This window comes from Magallana gigas, chromosome 6 (assembly GCF_963853765.1).
Source record: "Magallana gigas chromosome 6, xbMagGiga1.1, whole genome shotgun sequence".
Classification (NCBI taxonomy): domain Eukaryota; kingdom Metazoa; phylum Mollusca; class Bivalvia; order Ostreida; family Ostreidae; genus Magallana; species Magallana gigas.
In genome coordinates, this window is record NC_088858.1 from 23,523,349 (window position 1) to 23,543,044 (window position 19,696).

Consider the following 19,696-nt stretch of genomic DNA (forward strand, 5'->3'; position numbering starts at 1 on the left):
TTCTCTGAATGTTAAAACTTTAATGTAACACATATATTCATGCTTCTGTCCATGCTATTAAGGGAAGACTTAATACCTGTTTAAACTATATAAACGTTTGGCATTTATATTTTAGAGAATATGATAATGATACAATAACCAAATGGATGTTAGTTTCATGGGGTTGGGGTCCTTCACTCTAGATCAGTGATTAAAAAACTCTACATTGCAGACAATGACAAAACCTTTGAGCCAAATAAGAAAGACAAATTTGACAGGACGGTATTGGCAGCTTACTTATGGGGCATGGACCTCACTCAAGCTTTGTCAATGGAAAACAAGTAAGTTCTTGTCATAAATTTAGGATTTTTTTTTATTTGTAAATAAAAATAGATTGTAGATGTACATGTATATAAAAAATGAATGTAGAACTTCATGTTAATTCTTGAGCCAAAATTGTAGTTGGCTAAAGATACATTATTAAAGTGTATGTAAAGTCCCATACAATGTAGCTCTGATAAAACATGCTAGAAAATTGATTGAAAAAAGACAGTAACTTTCTCCCAGACATCAAACATTTGTACACATGTGCAAAACAAGGCTATTCAGACTACCTTTTCTGAAGATTATAAATTTTTGACATATTTTGCTTTTGTAGACAATGGTTTAAGCTTTTGACAGAGAAAGGATCAAGCTACGACTTTTTGTGTGATTTCCCCTTGCCTGATTATCCAGCATTTGATGTTATCTCAATAGAGACCACCGACTATTTTACCACCGCTAGCTCATATCGAATCTCGCCCCTCATTGTGGCCATCAATAGTTTTCACTTTGAACTGAGCAAGTTCCTTCTTCAGAATGGAGCGTCTTGTAACTTTGCAGACAGTCAGGGTGTAACTCCACTGATGCATGCTGTCAAAAAGGCAAGTGTATGGTTGATAAACCATTGTTCTTTGTTGCAGCATTCATGAATGCATGGTGAGAAATAGGAAAGTATTTTTTGTTGTAAAAAATATGAAGTATTTGAAATAGCTCTGTGAGTAAAAAGAGTGTCTAAATTATTATTTCACATGTATTATATATAAATTATATATTTATAATTTTATAAGGAGAAATGATTTTTAATAATATCAAAGTATCAGATTTAAGCAAGAACATTAAAAAAATTTTTAAACATGCATGTACATGTGTCGAGTACCTTAAAGCTTTACTGTATTAATATCCTTATCACGTACCATTTGAAAAGTAATTACGAGTAGATTATGAAAACCACATGTACATTTACATGTTCTCTTTATAAGTAAAGGATACAAGTCGAAAACTGTTCATGCTGTAAGAGAAAGAAATGATGGAGGCCAGTAGGGCCGAGATTAGTTCTTTCTCTCACAGAATGGACAGTTTGAGGCTAATATCTGCCTTAAAACATTACCTTCTTTGTTTTAAGAATAGACAGTATCAGGTAAACCTGTTGACAATACTGAAAATATATTTTCTAACTTTATACAATAAAACCAGTCTTGCGTAAAACTTTCTTTTGTCACTTAATTGACAGTTTCAGGTATGTGCAAGGGATTTATAAAGCTGTGCTGTGAAATTTAATATTCACTCTTCTACTAAGCAACACAAACATCTTATTCTCTATTGGGAAGAGCATCTATTATGAAACAATATTCAAGCATGTAAAAGAGGCACCGTGTATACTGACACTGTTCTAAGTGATATTCTGGATATAGAGGGTGGGAATGCGGTGCCAAATTTTTATATGACCTACAAAATCATTTGTTGACAGATTAGGCAAACCAAGACAATGCATTTACAGGTTCAAAAATTTTTCCAAGGGTGTGGAGGAGGTTGACGGTCAATGTTTTAATTTCCAGGTGGGAGAATGTTGTCCAGGTCGTCGAGAATTAACTTTTAGATATGTGAATAAAATGATTTTCATATAGTGCAATGAAATTTGTCTTGATTCACATTCTGATCATATATGATGTGATCTGTGGTTACAAGTAATTGATATAATAAAGTGGATTCATTTGGATTCGTGATTCTGAAAAATGGAGTAGATATATATCATATTTGATAATTTAGTAGTTTTAAGTGTTTTTCCGATGTATCGTTCCCAAGGTGTAAAACATTAAATCTTTTTCTTAATTTGCAAATGTGATGTCTTTATTATTCTTCCAACTTACCGGTAGCCGTCCAATAAGTCAACCGTTTTACCTTTCTCTGTCCAATCTTTTTTAAAACAGACAGTTTCTATCCATTATTTTTAAGAATGGGACACCTACAGGTACCTTATTGGATTGTTTTTAAATTTAGAAGTATTACATCTAATTTTTGTATAAAAGCCAAAAGAACAAAGGATTACATAACAAAATTGACTTAATGCATGTTAATGTACAGGAGATGGTTTACTTTTACATGGAGAGGAGGTAAAGAAATGTAAAAGTCATAGAATTGTGTTATCTGTATTTTTTCAGAACGAAATCAATCTTGTCAAATTGCTGCTCAATCATTCCTATTGTCATGATGATGGACAACAACCAGAAGGCCAGAGAAAGGGGGGTTTCTCTTTGTCAAAACAACATTCTCGCCAGATCTTCCAGATCAAACCCATACAGGAGTTGCCTGATGATGATGAGAATGGTGATGATGATGATGAAGAAGAAGGTAAGGAAATGATGGCTTTGACATGCATCATTTTTGGAGACATCATGTGTAATGAATGCAATGTACTACTGCAAACAACAGTATGATTACAGTCATTGTACAATTGTGTAAGCATGCACATGTGCATGTGCATGCTAGTTTAGGAGTTGGTCATACTCATGATGGATGGATAGGAGAATGACAGGTGAAAGGACTGCGAATAATAGCATTGTCTAACTGCCTAACTAAAAGTCATTATTTGATAATTGTCTAATTAAATTAATTTTTTTTATTATAATGTAAATATTTATGTATATTTTCATTAGATAAAAATGATTTGGTCAAACAAAGAGAGATAACTTTGTATTTTGGGTTAAAATAGCTCATTTTATAATAGAAACTAACGGAAAACAGAATTTTTTTTAAAAACATCTTTCCCAGTTCTTGCTGTTCTGTACAGTAGTACATCTAAGTAGCATTGTTGGGAATTAGTTTTGACTGATTAATGTACATGTACATGTACATGCCTTTGGCTTTAAAGTATTTTTTTTAGCTCACCTGAGCCAAAGGCTCAAGTGAGCTTTTCTGATCATAATTTGTCCGTTGTCTGTCGTCGGCGTCGTTGTTGTAAACTTTTCACATTTTATCTTTTTCTCAAGAACCACTGGGCAGATTTCAACTAAATTTGGCACAAAGCACCACTAGGTGAAGGGGAGTCAAGTTTGTTCAAATGAAGTGCCACGCCCTCTTTCAAGGGGAGAAATTTGAGAATTATTGAAAATTTGTTAGTATTTTTCAAAAATCTAATTCTCAAAAACTATTCAGCCTGAAAAGCTTAAACTTTTGTGTAGGCATCATCAGGTAGTGTAGATTTAAGTTTGTTCAAATCATGGTCCCCAGGGGTAGGGTAGGGCCACAATTGGGGGATCAAGTTTTACATAGGAATATATGGAGAAAATCTTTAAAAATCTTCTTCTCAAAAACTATCAGGCCAGAAAAGCTCAAATTAAAATGGGAGCATCCTCAGGAAGTGTAGATTCAAGTTTGTTCAAATTATGGTCCCCGGGGGTAGGGTGGGGCCACAATTGGGGGAATCAAGTTTTACATAGGAATATATAGAGAAAATCTTTAAAAATCTTCTTCTAAAAAACTATCAGGTCAGAAAAGCTCAAATCAAAATGGAAGCATCCTCAGGAAGGGTAGATTCAAGTTTGTTCAAATCATGGTCCCCGGGGGTAGGGTGGGGCCACAATTGGGGGAATCAAGTTTTACATAGGAATATATGGAGAAGATCTTTAAAAATCTTCTTCTCAAACACTATTAGGCCAGGAAAGCTCAGCTTTGGGTGGAAGGTGCCCTCTGATGATTAATCTTAGTTACTACTGGTCCTAACTTCACCAAACTTGTATGGATGATGCGTCTTATGATACTGATGCACCTGACAAGCTTGAATGCTGAATCTGAGCAATAGGTTTCGGATGCTGGAAGAGGTTAAGGTTTTTAGAGCTGGTTAAAGTTTTTGTTGCAGGTGCCCTCTGATGATTAATCTTAGTTACTACTGGTCCTAACTTCACCAAACTTGTATGGATGGTGCGTCTTATGATACTGATGCACCAGACAAGCTTGAATGCTGAATCTGAGCAATAGGTTTCGGATGCTGGAAGAGGTTAAGGTTTTTAGAGCTGGTTAAGTTTTTGTTGCAGGTGCCCTCTGATGATTATATCTTAGTTACTACTGGTCCTAACTTCACCAAACTTGTATGGATGGTGCGTCTTATGATACTGATGCACCTGACAAGCTTGAATGCTGAATCTGAGCAATAGGTTTTGGATGCTGGAGGAGGTTAAGGTTTTAAGAGCTGGTTAGATAAAGTTTTTGAAACAGGTGCCCTCTGAAGATGATATCTTAGTTATTACTTGTCCTTACTTCACCAGACTTCCATGGATGGTGTGTCTTATGATACTGATGCACCTGACAGGCTTGAATGCATAGTCTGGTTTTGGATGCTGGATAAAGTTAAGTTTTTAGGAACAGGTCACATGTTTAATAGATGATAGTACTATTTCAAACTTGCATAGTTGATTTAACTGTAATATGAATGAATCGCAGAGGTAGCTTCAGATGCAGAGCTTGATCTCCATTATCTAGGATGCTAAAAAATAAATCTTAGTTATTACTGGTCCTAACTTCACCAAACTTGAATGGATGGTGTGTCTTATGATACAGATGCACCTGACAGGCATGGATGCTGAATCTGAGCCATAGGTTGCGGATGCTGGAGGAAGTTAAGGTTTTAATTGCTAGTGCCCTCTGATGATGATATCTTAGTTATTACTGGTCCAAACTTCACCAAAATTGCATGGATGATGCGTCTTATGATACAAATGCACCTGATGGGCTTGAATGCTGAATCTGAGCCATAGGTTTCGGATGCTGGATGAGGTTTAGTTTTTTGGAACAGGTCACATGTTTTATAGATGATAGCTTGCGTAGTTGATTTAACTTTATTATAAATTAAATGCAGAGGTTGCTTCAGAAGCAGAGCCTGATCTCCATTATCAAGGATGCTAAAGAAATCTCCTACCTCACTCAAACCAGCTCGATAAATAGATGCGTTTGTTGATAAATGATATAACATGATTCCTATGATTAAGTATTGTATGATATGAAACAATATTGTTTGATATGAAACAATATTGTTTGATATGATACAATATGATATCATATGTTATATTATAAAAAGTTATACGATACGATATTGTATCAATTTTTTTGATATTTTATGATATGATTATGTATCATGATATTGTTATGTATAGTATTGTATATTATGATACAATATAGTATAATATTATATTGTAGTTTTAATTTATTATTTTATCACATGATACAATTACATAAGATATTGCAAAATATTATATTGTATCCTATGATACAATATTGTATATTCTATAATATTGTATCATACAATATTGTATAATATGATATTGGTTTCAGTAATATAGAATTATATCACATGAAATTGTATTATATGATATTGTAATATTATATAAAATTGTATCATACGATATTGTATGATATGATATTGGTTTATATGATATATTATCATATCACATGAAATTGTATTATATGATATTGTAATGTATTTTATTGTGTCATAAGATGCAATATGTATAATATAATAATGTATTTTATAATATTTTACCATATCACATAATATTGTATCATTTGATAAGATACAATGTTGGAATCAAATTATATTGTATTTTATGATATAATATCATATAATGTATCAAATATGTTTCAGTGTCATTCAATACAATATCATTCTATATTATACAATATAATATCATGTTTCAGTGTTATGATGTATTATGTAATATGACATTGTAATATGATACTATATTGTATTATATTTTATGATATTGTATTATGTGATCAAATACAATAAGGTATAACACAATACAATGTCATATCATACGTTACAATATCAAATCTCATTATTGTTTAGTACAGTATTTTATTTATTATATGATATATATTATATTAGAAATATGACATGATGCAATATTTAATTTTATATCATTGTATTGATTAACATATGAACATATGATTATCATAAAAAATTTTATCAGATGATATCCGATATTTTGTCAAAACAGAATCCATGAATATCCAAGATCACAAAGTATGATTTTCATATAAAATGATAAAGGTGGTCTTATGAAGGTGATGTCTCATAAGGGTGATGCTCCGTCTCGGTGAGCTTAGTAATCTATGATTACCTATGTTTTTCAAATCCCCCGGGGTAGGGTGGGGCCACAATTGGGGAATCAATTTTTACATAGGAATATATAGAGAAAATCTTTAAAAATCTTCTTCTCAAAAACTATTAGGCCAGGAAAGCTCAAATTTGAGTGGAAGCATCCTCAGATAGTGTAAAGTTTGTTCAAATCATGGTACCCGGGGGTAGGGTGGGGCCACAATTGAGGGATAAATTTTTATATAGGAATATATAGAGAAAATCTTTTTAAAAATTTCTTTTAAAAACTATTTGGCCAAGAAAGCTCAGCTTTGAGTGGAAGCGTCCTCAGATAATGTAGATTCAAGTTTGTTCAAATCATGGTCCCTGGGGTTAGGGCAGGGCCACAATTGGGGGATAAATTTTTATATATAGAGAAAAACTTTAAAAGTCTTCTTCTCAAAACTATTAGGCCAGGAAAGCCCAAATTTGAGTGGAAGCATCCCCAGATCATATAGATTCAAGTTTGTTTAAATAATAGTCCAGGGGTAGGGTGAGGCCACAATGGGGGATTATTTTTTATTTAGGAATATATAGAGAAAATCTTTAAAAATCTTCTTTTTAAAGACTATTTGGCCAGAAAAGCTTAAACTTGTGTAGAGGCATCCTTGGGTAGTGTAAATTCAAGTTTGCAAAATCACAGTCCCTAGTGGTAGGGCGGGACAGACTGATGGCGGTTTGATTTTTTACATAGGAATATATAGAGAAAATCTTTAAAAATATTCTGTGAAAGTTTTCGGTCCAAAACTCAGTACTTTATGTGAAAGCACAGGTTATGCAGATTTAGGTTTGATGAAACCATGATTCCCTAGAGAAAAGTGGGGCCACGAAATGGGGGGGGGGGGGGGGGGGTATATAGGAATAGAGAAAAATTTTCTTACAGGTACAACAACAAAAGGGCTTGGTATTTACCAAAAAATAAGAGGTGGATAAAATTGGCAGATTTTCAATTTTTTTTAGCAAGATTTACTGTACTCAGTTGTCAAGATATTTTGATACTGTAATGCTAATTTGATCAGAATTAAGGCAATTGTTGCTCAGGTGAGTGATGTGGCCCTTGGACCTCTTGTTATTTTCAGAGAATGAACCATCAGAAGCTGACCAGGATAAGGAAGCGGAAGATAACCAGGAAGACGAAGTGGATAAAGGTAAGGAACCTTTATTTTATCTAGGACACTCTGGAGGAGTGAAATAAAAGTATTGTTTATAAATGGAAAGGATAACATGTTCATGTAAATGATTTTTAGAGGAGGATTATGAAGTGGATAACTTTGATCATGATGATGAAAGCGACAGAGACACAGATATACTGGATGCCAGTGATGAGGATGAAGATGATGATAATGATAATGCAGATGTTCCAGAACGATTTCCTTTTATTGTCAAAGTGGCCTCTAAAGAAAGTGACAAAGAAAAGAGTCCTTCAGGTAATACACTGTGTAATCATTTATATTAATGGTGTTTCTAGTAATTTGTTCTCTGTTGGATACATGACGTAAAGAAAAAGCATTCTTTTTATTGTTTAATATGCCATTCATTGTTGACAAGATACATCAAAGAACACAGTTCATACTGTAGACCTTAGTCCAAAGTTTCAGCCAGGTTATCTTTCAGATGGCTTATATGTAGCTGCATGCATCTATACATTTATAAAGTCTGACAGCAATCTTATATGAGCATCTGCAATAAGTGATTCGTTAATGCATCGTTTCTCTTTCAGAAAATGAAAAATGGTGGAAAGCTAACCAAGATAAAACAATAATCAAAACCAGCGATGTGAATTTGAACGCCACAGATAATCAGGGGTGGACAGCCGTACATCACACTGTGTGTCCGTTAGAATTAGGAACATTTGATAACAAAGAGATTCTGACTGTTCTGGCTAATTGTAATGCAGATATTCAAAAGAAAGACCGCGCAGGGTTATCTCCCCTTGATCACGCTTTGATCCGTGGGGCGTGTAAACTGGCAGCTCTTCTCCAGAAACTCTCCAATGTGCCCGAGGATAAAATGGTCAGTACACAGATTTTAAAACAGATGACAATTGTATTTTTATGAGCAGAAATTTGACAAAAGAACAAAAATGCATGTTTGCTTACTTTTTTATTGCTTCTGTACATTTTCCCCAAGGATTTAAGATGTTTGCAAATTACATGTACATAAGTTATGGTTTTGATTGATAGGAGAAACCAACATTTGCAAGTAACTCTGACTTGCAAGACCCTCTGTTAAGTGCTGACAAGGTGGATTATAGTGCTGATGCAGAGACTTTGCTGAAGAAATATGCTGCAGAGGATATGGAAGTGGATGGGATGCAAGAAAAGACGGATTCTGTCGACAGTTTTTGTGCTATGAAGAAAGTAGGGTAAGACAATCTGATAGTTTAGTTTGGCTTGAAAGAGTTGAAGAATTAGTTTTAGAAAGTAAAAAAATATAATGGTAGGAGATTTCTTTGATGCCTGCATAGTGTGCTGTCTTTACAGAGAGGTTGTAATGGATGAGTCTCAGGGAATAACCTACGATGCATTGTTATCCAAGGTGGATGTCAGTCACGGATGGTGGGGGATATACAACTTCTATCGCCTTCAGGTATTTGTTTCTTTGGTCATTATTTGATACTTATTGCAACTGCCATGACATTTTTATTGGTCAGCTGATGTTGATATACATGTATGTAGACTTCATGTAAAAATCTTTTTTTTTGATCTATGACATGCAGGGATGGGGTAATCATAATCAGTAATCGTAATCAGCTGTAATCGATTACAGGTTGCTGAGTAATCATGAGTAATCAGTAATCATCCATTTATCTGATTACAAGTAATCGTAATTTAATCGATTACTCTGTGAAAAAGTCCTGTAATCATGATTAATTTTTGATTACTTTTATGATTACAATGGCAAAATTCAATAGGTTGAAATCATTATTCATTGGATCTTATATTTAGTGAATAAGGTTCAGTCTTGAAAGTTGGCCAGTATTCCTTTATTGCCCTTGGGCAAGTTTAAATTCATGTCCAGTCACGATACAATGAATTTGCTATTCAACAGTCCTTGCTTTTAGGCGCATTAGAAAACAGTTTACATACTGTGCTTATTTAATTGGGAAAATTATTTAAAGGGTCACTTTTAGTTGGACTTTGTTTAGAGAAAGATGTCTGCTGTACAACATTTTGAGTTTTCTGATGATCAACCATCATCGGGTATTGTGAAAGCCAAATGTAGATACTGTTCTGCATACATATCGGGGAATGCAAAAACTACTTCAAATAGTAAATAATGCAACAAATTACATTCATACCAGAATAAAGAGTCCTGTCAAAAAATGCACTGGTTTTTTTTTAAATGAAACATTTAAACTATGAAAAAACTGAAAGACAAATAATGTAATTAACGTAATCACAAGTAATCATGATTACAATGAGGAAAAGTAATCTAATGTAATCGATTACTTTTAAAAATGGATGTAATTAGCCTGTAATCGATTACTTTTAAAACCCAAAGTAATTGTAATTTAATCGATTACTTTTGAAAGTAATCGACCCCATCCCTGATGACATGCATATTATCTCTTTTGTCAAGAAGATATAAACAAAAAAATACTGTCATATCTATTTTTGCTGTTTGGCTGTCTCCACTTGATATGTGGTGTTCTGTCTCTTTTAGATTGTTTATCAGAAGGGGATTGACTTGTATATTCTGTTCACACGCTGGGGTAGGGTTGGGGACAGTGGCCAGTATCAGCACACTCCATTCCACGCCAAGTCTGAAGCCGTGGCCGAGTTCTGCAAGGTCTTCAAGTCAAAGACTGGCAACACATGGGCCAGTGTCAAAAGGTAGGCACCTTTGCAGCACAGGGAGTCTTCTCTCTGTAACCAATTGCTTCTCATACAAGAGGAAATGGATGTTTGAAAAGGCTAGGATTGCTGGGTTTTGAAGATTACTGAGAATAAACCCATTTTATGTTGAATTATAATCAACTGACTGTGAACCAACCAATATTTGCATCAACTTTATTTCGAGATCTACCTGAAATGAACTGGTTCGCAGCGACTAATTTTCGCGACATTTACAGTGGCTGTTATTAATAAACAGGTGTGGATATCACACCTCTTTATTATCAACAACTACATGTACTGTAAAACATGAAAATTTGGTGCATACATATTTAGGGCAAATGCAAGTGCCAATACATTGGCTCAATTTAATTTTGTGCATGCACCTTTATATTTAAAAAAAAGTTAAATAAAATAAGATCTTGTTTGATCAATAGTTAGGCAAAAATGAATTAATGAATTGTTTCTCAGGCACCCCTGCATCATTAAATTATCACCGCATCAAACTTTTTTATCATTACTTTTCCAGATTTATCATATAATTATTGGTTATCTCTATTATGAAATCAATGTTAACAAAAACTTATTTGCCTCCGAATAAATGCTAGCAAATTAATCTATTTTCACTCAAGCATGTGAACACAACCACTTTGATTTCTAACTCTTTTACACGGTTAAGTGTGGTTGAAAACGATTCTCTTACCTTTGTCCAAATCTTCAGTACATATATAATTTAAAAAAACTTCATTTATTAGTGATGGTGTGTAATTTTTGTTGTTAAACAAGTTTCAGTTATCAAACTTCGAATTTAACATAGCAAATGAGATAACACTAGAAGAGTTCTGAAATTTTAAAGTACAGGAAGTCAAATACATGTACTACATGTACCATGAGTTTCGATGACTCTTTTTCCAAGTAATTATGCCCCCCTTCGAAGAAGGGAGGGCATATTGCTTTGCTGCTGTCTGTCGGTCGGTCTGTCAGTCGGTCCACTAACAGTTTCCGTTCATTTTCTTTGCAGAGGATGAACATGTTGAAATTTGCTATACAGGTTTATCATGATAATATCTAGGTCAAGTTCGATATTGGGTACGATCGAGCAATTTTTCGACAGAGTTATGGCCTTTTGACGTAGAAAAATTCCAGTTATTTGCAGTTTCCATTCATTTTCTTCGCAGAGGATGAACATATTGAAATGAAATTTGGTATACAGGTTTATTTTGATAATATCTAGGTCAAGTTCAATATTGGGTATGATAGAGCAATTTTCAACAGAGGTATACCACTTGGACTTAAAAAAAAAATTCCAGTTATTTGCAGTTTACGTTTATTTTCTTTGTGAATGTTTCCAAGGGAGGGGAGCATAAGTGTTTTACGAACATCTCTTGTTTACATTAAACTAACACAAATAGAGGTATTGTCTTCCTTTGTTATATCCACTAGTTAAAGAGCTGGAAACTAATCGATCATCCTTTATTGTTAGTAAAGTATAGTAAAAGTGCTGATGATAGATACATGTACTAATAAACAATAAAATTGAATTTATTAAACAGTGTTTCAGCAGAACTTGCTCGAAATCCTTCACTATTTACCTGTGTAATTGTTTAAATAAACAGAATCGACCATTCAAAATTACGCAAGCGCACACTAAGTATTAAAAATGGACTGAAGTTATTGAATTGTAACTTGCATATGGAAAATCATTTGCGCACTAAAAATTTTGGCGCTAAGGGAAGTTTCGCACTATATTATCTGGTTTTACAGTACCGTATTTTTGGGAAATTAGGTCGATACTTTTTTCCCCTGACACGTGGACCTCGCCCTATTCATCGCTTCGCCCAATTTAAATTTATGTTTTTTTTTTTTTTGGTTGGAAAATTTGATATGAAATTTTTCAAAAATATTCGTGACAAAGAGGCTCCTGTGAACTTTGGAAAAATTTCTTGCATGTGAATAAAAGTTGGTTTACAATATCATATAGATTTAAACAAATATGTTAATTTCTACATTGTAATCATTTAATTGCCAGTATTGCTGGGGAGGCAGTGTGTGTGAAAAGAATAATGCTAGAAGTTTTCAAACATTTCTAGTGTGTGAATGTAATTTTGATATACTGATTATTTGGTAATTCATGTATTTTGGTATTGAATTTATCTAATGATAAAATAGATTTATTAATCTTTTTACAAACTAGATATCAAAAAACATTCATAATACCAGAAATTATACACTTATGTATGAAGGAGGGTGCTGCTATTTTTCTAGTTTTATTTCACAGCTTTGTAAACCACCCAAAGAAATACAGACTAGTAGAAAAAGACTCAAGTCCTACAAAGACTCGTAAAGTAGAATTCTGTCTCAATTCGGACATTCCTTCCAAAATGCCAAAAGCTGTACAGGAGCTCATAAAGGAAATGGTATGCTAATGATATGATATTGACAACCAAATTTAAATATACGATGTGAACATGTAGATATGTTTGAAATATTGCAATAGATTGTTTGTTTTGAAACTACATGGCTTCAATATCCAGTGCCACTGTATTGTTCATGCATCCTATTTTTCAGTCCAGTGTGAGCATGTTGGATGCAGCAACCAAAAAGTACGAGTTGGATGAGGAGTTAATGCCGTTTGGTCAGCTAAAAAAAGATGCCTTACTTACTGGAAAGAAAATACTCCTTCAGATCGGGTAAGTTTGTTTCATAGCCATGTTTGAATGAAGAAATATTATTTGAAATAAAACTTACTGTAAGCAAATTCTGATAAGAGGCTCAGTGTTTTAATGCATATGATTGCAGAGAGGCATTAAAAAGAATAACTGCAAAGAAGGATACAGGGTCCATTTCTGTGGATGAGGAAGAGAAGGAGCGTGTAGAGGTAATCATAATGATAGTGACACTGACTAAATAATGTTGTTTTGTTACGTACAATGATATTTGGGGCACCCACTCAGATTCCATCTTGTCTTTGATGTAGATTGGGAAACTCTCCAATGAATTTTTTCACTTGGTTCCCATGAGAGGCTACGCCTTTGAAAAGATAAGGCCCATCCTTAACGGTAAACAACTCAAAGAGAAGATAGAGCTGGTGCACCATTTGATGGAGCTTGAGTGTGCTAGTAAAATACTGCTAGGGGCACAGGCAAGATTAAAAGGTAGGCTTCAATTTAATTGTTCTCCTGGTCCAAAATTTTAACCAGTGTTTTATCCATGTTACTTGAAGCCAAGAGCCAGTGATTACTGTAGATTCCTAATTAAACGCGAGGAATTAATATCCACGTAAAATGGCGAGAAGCACTCATCACGGATTTTAACATCTTGCCTTTATTATCTGAGAGTTCAGAACTATTAGAAATAAGGAGAAAAGTTCCACGTTTGCGATTTTATATTCTCGCGATTTGATACAAACCAGCGGGATCGTGGAATTAAGTACTCGTGTAATATAAGGAATTTACAGTATCTAGAATGTAGAATTGGGAAGATTGGGTTAGGAGATGAATTTGTGTCCTTTGTATTGGTAAAGGATGTTTAGCATGTAAATGTTTGAAGGTATAAAAGTGTACATGTGTATCTTTTCTTAGTATAGCTAGAAAGTGACACAGCTTTTATTAATTTTTGAGTGTATCAAGTTTGTAAATGGAGTAAAATTGGTTTAATTTACTCAATTTATAGCTATATTTATCAAGTTACACTTGGTTACTGGTAGTAAAAAAAAACTTACTGACACAACAACTCAAAGAAAACAAAACCAAATTGATAAATATTATGCTAAAATATGTTTTTATAATTTTCATTTTTTGCTCACAGTAAAGTTGTACAATGCACAACAACACAAACTATTTCTGTGTAGTGGTTAGTTACTCCATAGAATACTGTTCATTTCGCAAAATATTTTGCATACATTCCTAGTACAATAAAGAAATAAACAGCAAGTTAAAAAGTTCACAGGGGTATGAACTTTGTTGGTCACATGATCTAATTGTGTGAAGCCTGAAAGGCTTCTCAGAAGATTTGATTACGTACCAACCAAGTTCATTTTTAACATTGCTACTTTTTAATTATATTTACAATTCAAAAAGGCAACCCATTCAGAATTGTTAAAATTACCAAGATTTTATGTTTACAATAATCCAACCGATAAGCCCGTGCTATGATCATTGTGACGTCATGAAAAAGTTCACACAGAATTGAACGTTGTTCATATAAGGAAGCATATTGGCAAATGTTAATATATAAAAAATGAATAGACTAAAAATACATGTAAAAGATGGTTTCATGCTCCAAAAATGGTATGTCTGTGGATAGTTTGAGAAGGGAAGAAAAATGAATCTGAATTTCCAGAATAACAAGTCTCACCACTTGGATAAATACATGATACATCTGTCTAGTTGATTAGCAAATTAAAACTTCACTCACTAGATTCTTAGGGAACAAACATGTTGATGTTCTTTGATATTCTAATGCATGTACGTGTACCTGTATATATGTTAATGTAGACTTACGCTAGATGTAAACTGATTGTTTTGACGATTGATTTAGAATTGAATCCTCTGGATTATGTGTACCAGGCCATTGGTTGTGGGATCTCGCTGCTTGATGAGGAGAGTGCTGAGGCCCAGTATATCCTCAAGTACATCTACAGTTCTTGTAAGTTAAACACATGATATTCTTTTATGGTGTGAAATTCCTCATTTTCATGTACATGTATATAAAAATGATGGTTGAAATGAAATATTAATGAAACTTGATTTTAGTTTTTTTTTTTTTCATGCCTTTTGTACATTAAAGGTATTCAGTGGATGAATTTCTGTGTCATATATGTATATACAGTCATGTACTAACATATTTGTACAAGTGCATCATTCAATGATCTATCGTTGTTGATTTTATTAAAAAAAAAAGGGTCTTAAGATGTAATGGTCAGACTGGTCTGATTGGCAGAGCCAGATATTTCTTTTACTAGAGCACCTGACTAGAGATTCAAAGGACCAGCTGGGTTCGAATCCCAGTCTTGTCTGTCGTTATATCTCCCATCCTTTTTTCAATGCCATTTCCTGTTAAAGTCTCCTAAACACAACACTCCGATAAGAACTACAAATGCATAAATTACCTGTATGTAAAAATAATAGAGTAGCTATAAAAATTCACCTCATTGCAATGGGAGTTCTTTTTACACTCAGGTCATAGCACTGATGTTCAAGCAATCTACAAAATCTGTCGCCCGGGTGAGGAAGAGGAAATGCGAAATCTAGGTTTTGATAACCACAAGCTCCTCTGGCACGGCAGTGGTACATCCAACTTCATTAGTATACTACACAGAGGTCTGCTGGTCGCCCCCACAGGAATCCCGATTACTGGTCACTTGTTTGGAGAGGTAAGGTACAATTAAATGAGAGACCAATTTCATGTAAATTGGTGATTGAAAGTACCACAGATAAACTTAATTTACAACCTGAAATAACAATGTATAATACACATATATACATTTGCTGGGTGATACAGGGGACTTGCATAGTATTAGGGGGAAAAAATCAAAACTTTAGTACTAAACATTATCTCAGTTGAAAGCCAAGCAGAATACATTAATTATTGTAGGGAGAGGATAGGGCGGAGCGTAGAATGTATTAAAGTTGTTTAGTGTGTATTATATTATGTGTATTATAAATGAGTGCAGATATAAGATTTTTTTCTGTTTTCTTTTGTTGAACCTCACTCTGATAACCCTATGAAAATGTTAATTGAACCAGTGATGAGCGTTAACTTGCATGATATTCTTAGGGTGGTCTTGACTCTTTCTTTTGTTTTCCAGGGGATTTATTCATCAGATTCCTTTGCCAAAAGTATGAACTACTGCTACAATACCAGCAGTGATTCTGAAGTAAAACTTGCTTTATTATGTGAGGTATGTTGGAAGTTTCTGGTCACCTTTCAATACCCAAGTAAGGCTTGGGCAATACCACATCTAAAACAGTATACATGTAATCATTTATGATATTATTCTGTGCTTTGTCATACAGTGTTATTTTAATTGTGTTTCATTGCATATTATTTTGAAGACTGTTTTTTTAACTGGTTTTTGTTGTTAAAACTATATTATCGAAACTGTAGTTCCAGGAGTAAACATGTGTAAATTTGAAAGATTTTGAAATTGCAAAAAATTACAAGCATGAGAATAAATATGTGAAGTGCCATTGCTAAACATGCTGTTTTAAATGCTATTGCTAGCTTTGCTGTTGTACATGATATTGCTAGACATTGTTATGAATGCTTTTGCAAGCTTTGCTGTTGATGATGTTCCCCATGCAGTCTGAGCAGTGACTGTGGTGGTTTTATATCATCATAGATTGACAGACACGTCCACTGGAGGACTGTGTCGGTGGATTCTTCACCCAGTGTCAGCACAGGCGTGGTTCAAACACTGAACATGCTGGCACTGGTTTTGCGGATTCACACAAACTTACAGATTGATATAAGCAGACCTTTAAAATACTTGAAAGGTTTTCCTAAATTCCAAATTAGTATGAGGATTTTCATGTCAGAAAAGAACAATGTCAAAGCCTCTTTCATCCTAGAATGGAGCTCCTGTGAGCTGGTCACCCTCTCATTGGTAATTATCATTTTAATCTTTCCTTCCTTTGTGCAGGTTGCTCTAGGTAAAGAACAGATCAAGGAACCTAATAGTGGATATTTTGATAGCGAATTAAAAGATACTGACTTCAGAAGTCGTGTTGTGGAGGGTAAAAAGCGGCCTGATGAGGACTTCACAGTGACCATGCCTGGAGGTAAATGTTAAACCTACTATTGCTTTCATATGCATATGAAATAGCATATGCTTTCAGTGGGAAAGGATTATGTTATCCTTACATGTACTCCCTTAGCAACTTTTTCCTGCTGTTTGATTTGTCGATATCTCTTACATAAGTGTTTTAAAAATACAAGGGGGTGTCGTCTGAATTTTACGCAATACTGTTTAAATGATGTTAGGATCTTGAAATAGGGGTTCAAAGATAAAGTCAGGGTTAGAATCTAATTATTAAATAGAATCTTCGCCTCCATGTAATGGTAAACTATTGTGATTTTCACTTACCTAACTTATTCCCTTGCCATGGCACAAATACTCACTGGATGAAAATCAAATTTTATCACAACTAATTGAAGATCAAATATTTAAAAGTCATCAGAAATTCTGACAAGCTCAATGCAATTTTCGAAAAATTTATAATATTATTTGCATGTTTCAAAATATTATTTGCAAGCTTATGAACCACTTCCATTTATTGATGAGTATACCTATGTGCTCTGTAGTGAAATCTCTACAGCTTGTTTCTTCCATTTTACAGGATATAGCATCCCTCTTGGTATGTTGGAAGAGACAGTGACAATGAACGATAAATTGTTCTATCACTACCCGGCATACACAGAATACATAGTAGAGGATCCGCGGCAGGTTTGTCTGAAATACCTGGTACAGTTCACCAAGGGCAGTGCAAGATAATACCGACCCCCAGTACTAACACTGGCTGGACAGGGGTCAGGGCTAACTCATGGAGGCTTGCTCTTGTATGCTCATAGTTATCATTCAGGTACAAACATGGATCATTTACTCCCGAAAGTCCACACAAATCAAATAACTTGTTATCACTGTACATTAATGTACAAATATGTTGATGTCTGGCACACTCTGTGGTGAATTTGTTGGACTGCGTTTTTTGTGTCGAGAATTAATATTAGAAACAATGATTTCTATTCTACTTTATTATCACTGATATGAGATGTGTGGTAGATCCAGTATTGTTGACCTATGGTGGAAATACTGCTCTGTTGTTTGTGATATATTGAGTTATGGTAGCTATGTTGTTCTCATCTATGTGTAGATCATCTCATTATTCAAAGACAGGAATTTTTCTCTTACCAATCTTTGTCACTTTGTAGAGTTTATGCCTGTTCTACATATGCTTTAGATTGACTTCGAAGCATGTTCAAACTGTTTTTTTTCCCTCTTTCTTCATATATATATAAAACAAAGAAAGGTTATTTCATTTTATACCTTTATATTAGTTAGGGGGAATTATCCCATTTCATTTACAGAGATGAAATAATTTGGTGTGCAATCTATTGTGTGATGTCAGACTTGTAAGAATCAAGATTTGACACACCAAGTTTGTTATCTTGATTAGATTTGCTTGTCATAATAAAGTAAATAAGTATTTGAGATTTTTTTTTGATAGATTTGAACTAGAAATCATTCAATATCAAAATTGTATATATAGTATATACATTGTACCTGTCTATTATAACATTTGTGTTGTCAGCAGTTAACAAGATTGGTTTCTAACTGTTGATGATTCTTATAGAGCTATTATTAACATAGGTAGTCATTAATAATTTTTACTTCGAAATATTTTTTAAAGAGGCTGGTACTACATGGAGTAAATATTACATTAAAAATTGAAAAATATATGCAGTAGTCACTTTTAAAGTGCTATTTTAAATGAAAGAGAGAATTATTGATATAATTTTATATATTTATTGGAGATTATGAAATTTATCTATCACAAATTTTGAATTTTTTGTCTTGTTATATTTTTGGTACTTTCATACACAGTACTAAATTAATCAGTTTTAGAGGATTTGAATCTTGTAGAGATTTTACTTTTTCATACATGTACTTTTCTGTAATTATTGAGCACTAATATTTTTTTGAAACACTTACATATCATGAATATTTGTGAATCAAATATAAAGTTGTCTTTTTGTTTCTAATTGATGTAGATAAGACATTGATGTAGAATTTGTAGTGAATGTTGTGAGGCCATCTTGGAGCTGTAATTGGTGTACATGTATATATCATCTCTGTAGCTTGAATGTAACATCATAACAAATTGTATTTTGATATATCCCAATAAATCTGAAAGCTCCTATTCTGTTGGTGAATAAATGTGCAACTTCGATATATAGGCTACAATCCATTTTTTTTTTCAACATTTCCAAGGTTTTAAAACCAAGCTTACCAACCAAGTTCTTTGTTATGGAAAATACTCATGTACGTTACTGTATGGCCAAACTTGTTTTGGGTTTATAAAAAACTTTACACACAGGAAAAATTACATAAACAACGATTATGAAATCGAAGTCACGGTCATATCTCACGTCTTTTTTCAGAGATACAAAACCGTATCATGTAATAGAATATTGTAGAACAAATATTGACTAAGGTTGAGGTCAACATTGATTATATTAGAACCCCCCCCCATGACGAAATATATCCTGACGCTATACAATACATATTAATACAACATAACGCGAAGCGTATCATTTCATATTAGACTATTGTATTATTTTGTATCATGTTACATTATTGTAATTGAATCAAAATATGAATCAATATTAATTATGTTGAATAAAATTATATTATATGGTATGATAATAT

At 33.5% G+C, this 19,696-nt stretch overlaps 1 protein-coding gene across 4 annotated transcripts in view; it reads left to right on the top strand.

Annotated features, from left to right (window-relative positions):
* LOC105319280 (poly [ADP-ribose] polymerase tankyrase) overlaps positions 1 to 19,696 on the top strand; it is a 68,440-nt gene that overhangs the window by 28,732 nt on the left and 20,012 nt on the right. For 3 of the 4 annotated variants that reach the window (XM_066088767.1, XM_066088769.1, XM_034469910.2), the window contains 18 exons: positions 212 to 320; positions 638 to 902; positions 2,460 to 2,649; positions 7,510 to 7,578; positions 7,678 to 7,857; positions 8,151 to 8,443; positions 8,614 to 8,795; positions 8,914 to 9,019; positions 10,097 to 10,266; positions 12,545 to 12,683; positions 12,835 to 12,956; positions 13,066 to 13,144; positions 13,244 to 13,421; positions 14,806 to 14,913; positions 15,447 to 15,640; positions 16,076 to 16,168; positions 16,910 to 17,048; positions 17,607 to 18,280. In XM_066088767.1, coding sequence (XP_065944839.1) covers positions 212 to 320; positions 638 to 902; positions 2,460 to 2,649; positions 7,510 to 7,578; positions 7,678 to 7,857; positions 8,151 to 8,443; positions 8,614 to 8,795; positions 8,914 to 9,019; positions 10,097 to 10,266; positions 12,545 to 12,683; positions 12,835 to 12,956; positions 13,066 to 13,144; positions 13,244 to 13,421; positions 14,806 to 14,913; positions 15,447 to 15,640; positions 16,076 to 16,168; positions 16,910 to 17,048; positions 17,607 to 17,761 — 2,771 coding nt within the window. In that variant the 3' untranslated portion in view covers positions 17,762 to 18,280. Of the gene's footprint in view, positions 1 to 211; positions 321 to 637; positions 903 to 2,459; positions 2,650 to 7,509; positions 7,579 to 7,677; positions 7,858 to 8,150; positions 8,444 to 8,613; positions 8,796 to 8,913; positions 9,020 to 10,096; positions 10,267 to 12,544; positions 12,684 to 12,834; positions 12,957 to 13,065; positions 13,145 to 13,243; positions 13,422 to 14,805; positions 14,914 to 15,446; positions 15,641 to 16,075; positions 16,169 to 16,909; positions 17,049 to 17,606; positions 18,281 to 19,696 lie in introns of those variants that run through there. The other variant, XM_066088768.1, reaches the window with a different exon arrangement.